We start from the raw sequence: 10,933 nt of genomic DNA, 5'->3' as shown, positions 1-10,933 counted from the left end.
TGAACTTTCAAGAAGCGTGTTGCTTCAAACCATTACAGCTATAATAGAGGGAAGGCAAGGCACGCAACCAGCAAGGATACTACTGGACACTGAACGCCAAAGGTCATTCATTACAAAGTCATTGTCCAAGGCACTCAGATGTCCGATATTGGGAACGGAGAATCTGTTCATCGGATCTTATGGAAGGGGAAGTTTCAGAGAAAGAGATGCGAGTTGTTGAGCTGAAGATAAAGAAGCACAAGGGCGCATATGCACAGACGACCAGAGCTCTCGAAGTAGAGAAGATAGGAACTAATATCTTGCAAAGAGACAGTACGAAACGAAGTACAGGGACGAAGAAACAGTAGCAGACGATCAAATAGGCGTACTGGTAGGTTCAGACCACTATTGGGAACTTGTCACTGGAAAGACGTACAGGATAAGCGATTCAGTAACAGCGGTGGAGACAACTCTCGGTTGGGCGATACAAGGGCCAGTTACTTTAAAATACCGATTCCCTAAGATGACCGCAGTCAATGTACTAAAAGTGTCGCTTGGGTGTGAACTAGAAGACGAACAATTAAGAGCATTCCGGGGCGAAGAGACGCAGGAACATAGGGATTTTACAACCGAAGATGATGAGAGACTAATGGAGTTTGTCAGGAATCTTCAAAAGCTCAACAATCGATATGCAGTCAGACTTACATGGAAGCACGAGGTCAATCTGGAGGATAATTATTACTTGGCCCACAAACACCTATTGCAGCTAACAAAGAGGCTACGGAAGGACACAACCCTATTGGAAAGGTATGACAAAGCCATCAGGGAATATTTGTCGTCGGGTGTAGCAGAGAAGGTCAAGGCAGGTCAAAGTAACGGTGAATTCGTATACTACATGCCACACCAGGCTGTCATTCGGGAAGACAGCACAACCACCAAGATCAGGATCGCCTTCGACGCTTTATCAGCTGAGACACCCGGGATATCTGTAAACGACTGTTTGGATGCAGGGCCGAACCTTGTCCCCGATATAGTCTTGGTTCTTCTCAACTTCAGAACGCACAAAGTAGCACTTGTTGCAAACGTGAAACAGGCGTTCCTGCAGATTATCATACAAGAAGAAGACAGAGATGCACTTCGTATGCTGTATGCTTTGGTGGGAGCACATACCATATACTACGGAAAATAACAAATTGGAGACATCGAGGATGACAAGGGTAACCTTTGGAATTGCCTCGAGCGCGTTTCCACTAGCAGCGACGGTAAAAGCACATTTGCACTCCTGCGTGAAGGATAAGTATCCGGACACAGTGCGGATGTTGGAAAAATCTGTTTACGTCGACGACGTGATCATCGGAGGAAGCAGTGATCAAGATGCAAGAAAGGTTTGTTTAGAAGCAAGAGAGATATTTAGCACAGCTGACATGGAATTAAGGAAATGGATGTCAAGCTCCGAGTATCTGATGCAGATATCTGCAAGTGACTTCAAGGAAGAAGAACCTGACAAGAAGAAGAGGTAGTACGCAAAAAAGGGCAAATCAAGGTGCTTGGACTTAACTCGAATTTCGAAAAAGATTACATCGAGATCTCTGCAGAGAATAGCGTGAAAGACATGATCGAAGAATCACTATGGACCAAACATATGGTGCTACAGCGTGTCGCAAGGATATATGATCCATTGGGGATGTTAGCACCCGTAGTTGTTGCAGCAAAGATATTACTGCACGGTCGTGGAAAACAAAGATCTCAGGGGACGATCACCTGCAGGAAGATCAACAAGAGCGATGGCCTGAATGGTTTACAGATGTAGAAGAGCTGCAAAAGATCACGATGTCTAGATGTTATGACGACGGAAATCAGAGCAATATCACGAGTTGCACTTCTGAAGCCGTTATCATTAGCAAGGTAGAATTGCTAAGAGCAACTCTTACAGCAAAGCTGCTGGACTATTTAAAACATACCTTTCAACGTAAGTTGGATGAGGTTTACTGTTGGACAGATTCTACAATTGCATTGCAATGGATATGTTCCGAGACCTCCGCGAGGTGTTCGTATCAAACAGGGTGTGAGAAACACGAAAAGTGACTGCGAACTTGCGAAGCATGCATGGAAACATGTAAGATCACAAGACAATCCGGCCGATTTGTTGACTCGAGGAGTAAAGTAAAAAAACGGTGTTGTTATCCAAATTGTGGTCGGAAGTGCCACAATGGCTAGAAGACAAAGCTCAATGGCCAAGTCAAGCGAACGAAAAGAAAGTTTTGAGGGATGAAGGTGTGGAAGGCACATCCACTAAATCAACCGTGCCAGCCCATACTGAAAGATGGACCGAATAGCCGGTCACCCGATTCTTATTCATTTTCTGCCTCATAGCTAGCAGGGAGCCGCTCCGATGAAGAAAAACGCCAATGCCGTGTTCCGTAAACATTTGTCCCAAGCTGTACGCACTTTGAAAAGCATGGTGTTTGTCAGAAAATCATGTTAATTTCGGAACTTGGATTGTACATTCGTGTACAGCATGAATTTTCGAAACGAAAACTTTCGGTGATCACACATATCACAGTACTGGAGACTCGTCCTTGCAACGAAGATTTGAAAACAATTTTACCTTGCGTATTCATTTCAACAATAGAGATGTACGGCCCATCTGATCATCTTACACAACCCGCTGCCATGTCGAATAGGCCCAGGTTATTCCATGACCATTATACAGGGTGTGAACCTTATGGCTGCAGATATACCCTTTGGCCTGATATGGGATAAAACATGTTTCGCCTAATATATGCGACCTGCATTGAATTCCATATTGGTTCGTGTAAGTCCGCCATGATCTGATACAGGAAGTGCGATACCCTCTCAATGGCACCATATCGGCCCCACGCGTGAAGGCACGGGACCCCCAAACGTCATCCGTTTGGTTTTATAACGACCTTTTGCAATAAGTACCTGATTGCGTGTCAAATCTGTATGAGACAAATTTTCCACGCTCTCCCCAATGCTGTCACTGCGGTGCTGTAGAACATACAGACCACATTCTCCTTCATTGACCGCACTACCAACCATCCCGAACCACACTCTCCGGATTCCTTAACGGACTGGACTCTCTCCGCCCCTCTCCCACAAAACTGCTTGGTCCCTGGCCACATCCAGTTCACCAACGCACCGTTTGCAAAGCTCTCTTGACATTTTTGGATATCATGGACTTCGATCCTTTTTTGTGAAGGGGCTTATTATTTCATTCCCTGCATCACCACCAGCAGTGGGGTAGAATATTCCCCCTGGCGATGAAACTCCCCATCCATCATCTCACAATAAAGTTGTTGTATGAGACAAGGTGCGACTAAGTATGATCTGCAATTCAACTGTTCAAAGTAAGAAAATTAGACGTCTACTTTGCAACGTCTGAGCGATGTCTAGTACACTTCTTCTTGCAGACATGTGAATAATGTATAGGGTATTAGATGTCTATAAGATGTCTATATGTAGCCTTCCTCACGAAGTTTCATCTTTCAAAGTTTCCCATGTTTACACGTCTATTATCCCACCATGCGCTATCTGGGTTGTGCACCAAGTCCCACCTGACTTCTTACCAGCTGGCTGAACATTCGGGTTTTTTTTAGAATGATAATGTTCTCCCTGGTAGATGCGTGTACCTTTTTGTGACAATCTGTAATAATATTAACGCTCGTAGATAGTGGTGGCTACGTTATGACGGAGCTCGCCTCCGCCTCTTACGATCCCCTCTTGCCGCGCCTCTTACGGTGGCACGCTTATTGGGGGTGCAGAGGCGATTTCAAACGGAACTTGTCCTAACAGTTACGTTGTGGCACTCTGAGGAAAGGCTGCAGAAATGTCTTAGACAGCGTTGTAGGTGTCGTGTGGTGAAACGTTTAGTTTGTAGATATTCATACAGTGGTGATAAAATACAGGATGGTTATTCGTGCCTGTCGGTGCAGGATGGTTTCATGACCATTCCATTTCGTCGTACGCTGGGTACGGATCTCATCCAGTGTCATTTTTCATGACGTCACCCAGCGTCTTATTTCGTTCCTGAAGTGCCTCCTAGAATTTCGCTTCGCAGCACTCGGCACAAGCGTCGTCGCTCTTGGGATTCATGTTCTGCCACAATTCGACACCTGCAAGACATTGATAGGATAGGTGCACCATTACGAGCTGTCGTGATGAACAAGTCATCATCCAAGTAAGTAAACTCCAGCGACAGTGAACTTTCAAATTCTGAAGATAGAAGAAATTCTGAAATTCTCTAGAAGACGGTTCTTCGTGTTTATAGGGACTATGAAATGATTTTTTTCTCGTTTTTATCAGAAAGAAAACCTTTTTGTGGGTCTAAAACCAAAATTTTACGTATTCTCGGGAGCGAATTTAAACGGAGCGGTAAAGGGAGGACAGGTGGTGTCGCGCCGTGGCGAGCTGCCAAGCGGAGACACAGCGAGCAACTTGACGGGACCACGGCCGGTCCCGTCAGCTCCGCTACAGGTCATCGTGACATGTCGTGGTCCCGCCAGGAGCATGCGCCGTAGGATCCCGCGTATGCGTTCATCGGGAATGGAAATCTCCATGACGACAGCTTCCGCGCGGTGGTCGCAGTCTATCGCCAGTCGCATAGTCGCATCCTGTGGTTTTCGTCCACATGCCGAGACGATGTTGGTTAGTTGGTCTCCCTAATTTACGTCAATATTCGCAGGCATCCAATGTCATATCACTGACGAGACGGACAGCTTTTGATGCCACTAAGAAATCGGACCGCAGGAGCGGAAAGACGGTGCCGTGCCATCGACTGCTCGCGTTTGAAGCGGACATTTGCATGATTGAATTTATGAAGGGCACGCTGAATCTCTTGAACATACTGGATAACGAGCTCAGTGTCGTCTGAATAAAGGTGTAGCACGATCCCAATACCTGTCCACACCGGGGAAAGAACATCCACCTAAACGGCGCAAAAGTGTGAGTATTTTTCGTTATTGGGGCTAATAAAGGTCTCTCTGTCCGTGTGGTCCAAATGTATCACAGATCTCAGGATTGCATAAATGGGTTAATTCTCATCTGCGTCACTCTGCACCTTGCGGCCACACGAAAGAGTAAAGAAAAAAGACAAAATAGAAGTTACCGAATCTAGTCCCTAAACTCAGGTGGTGGACTGCTGATAAAAGTACACTTCGTTTAGCATGATCTTAGAAACCATACTTCAACAGAATATTTATGTAATATGTTGAACACACGTGTCCGTTCTTTTCTTTTGACTCATCTGCTTTCATGTTTATAGGTGACTTCCTCAGCGGAGCCTGAAACCCCTTATGTGAGACAGCATGATCATTGCAACCCACTATTCAGAGCAGACGAATGCTGTGCACCCTCTTTCCTGATTCCTCTTTGATGCAGTGTCTTGCCTACCACTAACGAGAGGATAGAAAGGTAGCAAGCGAGGTAACGAGGTAGCAGCGACCTTGTCTGTGTTTGTCGGTTTTTGTCCCCTAGTCTCGGGTTTTTAAGTTATGGATCTTGCCTACCATTCGGGCTCTGTATATTGTTCACAAGTTTTTTTAACTTTTTATTATTTGATTTACAGTTTGCTTTATCATGTGCACAAATATGATATTGAGGGGGCATTTTGTTTTTTACACTTCTTATCTTATAATCATTGCTCAGTTGGATTACATCATTTGCATTCACCGGAACTGGAGTTGTATACTGTGTTATTTTCTTCTCTCAAACCAGGGCAACCCATGCGTAGGGCAGCTGAAGTCTTTCACCAGGGTAACATGCCAGAACAACTCCAGCAAGTGCTCTGCAGGTCACATCTAAATTAAAGGAACCTACCTTTGATGCACTATGTCCTCATGAGATTTTGTTCCTGCTGCAACTCTGCGCTTTGTTTCACATTACCAAAAAATAATCATACCAACTATTATCGTACCAGTGGTGTACTGCTGTGTTCAACCAGTTCAACTTGCTCTGGGCAACCTGCAAGGCTGTGCAGCTTAGGCTGTGCAGCCTTATTTGCCAATAAGGTTGTTAGAAGAGTTCTGTGACAGTATAAAATAGAACATATCCTGTGACTAAAAATAAAAAATTATGCATGCATAGCATGCATGGTGGTCCACCAACCATCATAGAAATTCATAGTAAAAAACGCAGGCCCCGAAAAGACATGTGGTAGAGAGATTTTTTTCTGCCAATAACTTTTGCCACATATTGGTCACATTTTTATTTCATTTCAATTGACGGAAAATTAATTTCTTGGGAATGGGTTCCCGTGGTCATTTTACTCAGTATAGCCCATAATCCCACTCGTAATGCAATGGCAATTGCCAAAATAAATTCGCCGAAACTCCGTGGAAATGAGCCCTTGGCTCGGCCTCTTTTTTGACGGCTCGTAGTTTGAGCGCAAAACTGCGAAGAAAGGAGGTTACATTGACACGCCACACCAGGGGGGAAAGGGTTACAAGCCGTCACCTCATTTTTCTTAATCTAGCTCTGATGCCCGCACCCACCGCCCGTGTTTGTTGTAAGGCGTGTAACCCTTTCCACTCTGGTGTGGCGTGTCAATGTAAGCTTCTTTCTTCGTAGTTTTGCGCTCAAACTACGAGCCGTCAAAAAAGAGGCGGAGCCAAGGGTTCGTTTCCACGGAGTTTCGGCGAATTTATTTTCGCAATTGCCATTGCATTACGAGTGGGATTATGGGCTATACTGAGTAAAATGACCACGGGAACCCATTTCCGCAAAGAAAACGTGAGGTTGCCTTGATATATTTCGAAGTTCAATTCAAGAAATTAATTTTTCGTCAATTGAAATGAAATAAACATGTTACCTATATGTGGAAAAGTTACTGGTAGGAAAAAATCCCTCGACCACATCTCTCTCCGGGGCCTATGTTTTTTACTATGAATTTCTATCATGGTTGGTAGACCACCCTGTATAATGTGTATATGTAGATGTCAGGTCTTCGTTATTGTACTATTTGAGCTAAATGTCACCATTTCAGCTGTTTGAGCCTGATGCCCTCGTCCTTGACGCACATACAAGTGTGAAACACCCTCGGAGGAGCCTGCACAGCTGAGGACGCTGCCCCGGTGGCAAATGGAACACTTCTTTCACAAAGAAAGCAGATTTCCGCCAGTAGACCAACAAGCAGTTTACTTGAAATAGTAGTACCAATTACTTGTCGTTTCTTTTTAATTGCAATATATAGGGCATGCTACATGACTACTGGGGTTTTCTGCTTTTTTCCAGTTACCTCAACTGATGACTTCAAGCTTATGTAACACAATAACATAAGATGGCAATGAAGCAGGTGAACTGGTGTTGTTAGATTGTGTCCCTCAGTCTTAGGGTTATGGATGTATTACGCAGTGTTGGAAACCTGGTTGGATAATAAATTTGTTAAACGACAAACAGTTATCAGAAATAAATACGATGTACAGAATACTCTTACAGAATACACAATACGCTGCAGTTGAGTTTCTGTAGGCATAGTGGTTGGCAATGCTAAATGTTCAGATTTACAACGTGCTGAATACTGAATACATAATACGTGACGTGCTCATAAATAAATTCTTGCGTGAAACATATTCTTAGGCAAACAACAAGTCATTCGACGGAAGGAAATACAGCCAGCCCGTCCGGTGTGTAGAACAGTAAATGCGCAGTTAATCAGAATCACCTGAAGGCGCGAAGCTGCTTTGAATAATAACCGTAATGATGACGAAGAACACGAGTTGAAACAAAGCGAAATAAAACATTAGACCGCCCAGTCTTTTATGATAATTCGTGCAAACAAATCGAGCGACAAAGAGGGCATCTTCTACATATCACAGTCGCACTTCACAACGCAGTTGCTTTGTTGTCAGATTGCCAACACGTAAACATAACTGCAACTGACGTAAATATAACTGCAACGCCAAGCAACCACCAGACACTTTCGTTGGCTCGTCAGCAAAACTCTCAAAGCCACGGAGGTGCTTGAGTTCCTTGTTGTGAACGGCCGCAGAGCAGAGGACGAATACATTCGATGAAAAAGTACAGCTCACATGTCATACTTGCCAGCTCAAGCGTAGCAAACGATTCATACACAAAAAGCTGTTCATTATAGCGTGTTATCCGAACGCCTCCAACCAAGAAAACGTAATGCTTCAACTTCAACCCTCAGACGCGACCAGAGACCTTGTGACCTTCTATATGCGACGGGAAGGCGACAGCCACAGCGGGCTCGCAGCATTACTTGCCATTACGCAACACGGTGACGTAACGGGGCACAGAAGTGTGGTCCGTACAGTTACACCATCGACGGGAGAATTTGTGCGGGAGAGGACGAACGCGGAAGAGACTCTTCAGGCTCGCGCTTCTCACAGAGCGGAGCGATTTCGTCTGGAAAAATTTGTGGCATAATCGTTCCTCGGCGGGAAGAACAGTTTCCATCGAAAAAAGTATGGGGGTTCGGCAAATTTCATAGTCCCTTTAAGAGCACAAACTCTTGTACACCTTGTTCTACACATAAAAACATTGACGGTCACAGGTTTCCGCACTCATCCGAAACATGTGATTTTCGAGAGACATATAATCAGATAAAAAAGTGAAGTTGTCAAAATTAATAAAAATAACTTATTTAATGTCAAGTTAACAGCAAGGCACGTTTGCGATCTATCGTGGGTACGTTTGTCCTAGAGTAACATTTCACTACGTATCCAAAAATTATGCACATAATGTGATCACGGATACAGCCTTCAATGTTTTGGAATAGGATTTCCTCGATTGGTAGCGCCTTTGCTAACGGCAGTTTGAACCCAGCAATGGGGTAGAGTATCGCCTGTGGAGATGAACCTCCCCACTCTCCAAAACCAAAACAAAGCTGTTGTTGTTGCTAACGGCGAACTTGTGTGGCTAATGCGTGTGCTCTGTGATACTTCTGTCTTCGCGGATCCTCATTCGGCAGGAGTTGTCAGCCACAAATTATGTTCATTGTTGTACGCATGTGCGTAGATGATGATGTAAGAACGGGTAAAGACAAGGTGTGAGCCAAGTGAAGAGACAAAATAAATATTGCAGTAGGCAACAGCTCCTCGAGGAAGGGAAATTCTGCAGAGATATGTACCTTAGAAACAGCATGTGCACATTAGGTAAACCAGAAGCAAAGTTAACATTACACTATGTTAAAGGGACCGAAAAGTGAATATGAACCTATCAAAACTTTAAGTTCAGCGAACCTTGAACCTTCTAAATTTCAAATGTCGAAGCTTGAACCTTCTAAAGTTCAAATGTCAAAGAACTCCGCTGAAATCGCAGTAGTTTTTCTGCAATCGATGATTGCATATCCAGGGACGTAGCACGAAACCGCAGTCTGTCAACAATTGCATCACACCGCGCCATCTGCCGAGGACGCATGTAATACGCGCGCTTCCGCTCGCTAATCCGGCGAGAACGAAAGTGCCATCGGGCATCTGTGACCACTTTCTACGTCGAGGATGTCGAATCTCCCGAACCTGGGGTCGGATTCACAAAGAAGTTCGTGAGATTCGCTACGATGTCGTAGTGTACAACCGTCCTAAGACATCGTCGCAAATCGCGGGGTTCAGCATTCACGAAAGGATCGTAAAGCAGAGGGAGGTTCACGATGGGCAGAACGAGCAAGAAAGAGCAGCTGACGTGCTTCCTGAAATGTGCCCGTGGTATTAATGAGCGAGGGGGCACGAGGGTATGTTATTGCTATTGCAACGACGTTAGCTCAACCAATGGGACCCGTTGTATCCTATGACACATGTCACGGTGTTTGTCAACAAAATCGCGCGGTATCTTCAGAAGTGTGTTCTGAAGTTGATATAGAAGACACTCTTCGGGCCTCAAAGCGTGTCCACCGGTCGAATTTTACGGAGAGGGAGATAGAGACCCTCGTGGAAGGGTACAAAACAAACAAAAACGCTATCGACGCCAGTGGCGATGGAGCAGAAGGAGCTAAAGACAAGCAAAATGCTTCGAAGCACATCACTGCATCCCTCTTCGCGGTTTTGGGAATTACACGAGACTTTGCAGAAGTAGAAGTGGATAGACTTTAAAAGTTCAAGCAAAAGAGAGGTACGATGTGGACGTTCGCAGGAACAGCAAAATGTGGGAGTTCATTGGGAATTACGATGGTTGTTAGGGTGGATATTACAGAGAGGAGAGGAAAGGACGGTTATGAAATTTCATAACATTCACAACTATATTGATTTCAAACGCCAGGAGCAAGAGTGTAGACAGCAGCGCAGCTAGGACCGGTGACGCTACTGGAGGAAAGAGTGGTTGGGGCCATTGACCGAACTGCTGTCCATGCAGTTGCTGCTCTTGGCAGTTTCGATATTGGTGTGTGTGTGAGTGGGGGGGGGGTGAGTCCACTGAACATTCTCACCACAAATTTGTGTTAATTAATTCGCTGAGAATGCTGTGCTCAGCTCTAACTCAGCAGAAGAACTCACCAACCCAGGCCCATCCTATCAACCATGTCCAACGACGCTCTTTCAGGGAGTACGGGAGTACATCCTTACGGGAGTACCCTTACTGGGAGTACGTCTCCCATGTGCACTTACCTTCAGAAAAAGCGACTGTGAATGATATCTATGTAGAGACCACTCAGCAGCCTCAGGCATCCGCCTCATGGTGAAGCAAGGACTCATGTTTCAGCAGGGGCATTCAGAGTAGAACCATGCGTAGAACCACAAGCATACTGTACCCCCTCATGCTTCCTTACGTGCATTCACAGTGTACAATGAATTGAGTCAATAATTATCTGCCTGTCTTCTCAGATTGGTGTGTGCATGGCATTTCATGAAGGCGTCAAAATGACAGCCGCACTGGGTGAGAGGAAGTTTTGTAGGCTCACAAGAAAACTGAGAAACATTTAGCAGGCCTGCTAGCTCTCCAAAGGCGAATGCTTGCCATAGAGCACTATAAGTAGGAGGTGAAC

At 45.0% G+C, this 10,933-nt stretch overlaps 1 protein-coding gene across 1 annotated transcript; it reads left to right on the top strand.

Annotated features, from left to right (window-relative positions):
* Positions 1–502: 502 nt before the first annotated feature.
* Positions 503–1,168, top strand: LOC135386097 (uncharacterized). The gene has a single exon (XM_064615826.1). The coding sequence runs from the start codon at positions 503–505 to the stop codon at positions 1,166–1,168; it is 666 nt and encodes a 221-aa protein (XP_064471896.1).
* Positions 1,169–10,933: the final 9,765 nt, after the last annotated feature.

This window comes from Ornithodoros turicata, chromosome 1, assembly GCF_037126465.1.
Source record: "Ornithodoros turicata isolate Travis chromosome 1, ASM3712646v1, whole genome shotgun sequence".
Lineage (NCBI taxonomy): Eukaryota > Metazoa > Arthropoda > Arachnida > Ixodida > Argasidae > Ornithodoros > Ornithodoros turicata.
The sequence above is the reverse complement of the archived record's forward strand: the minus strand, read 5'-3'. Positions and strand labels throughout refer to the sequence as shown.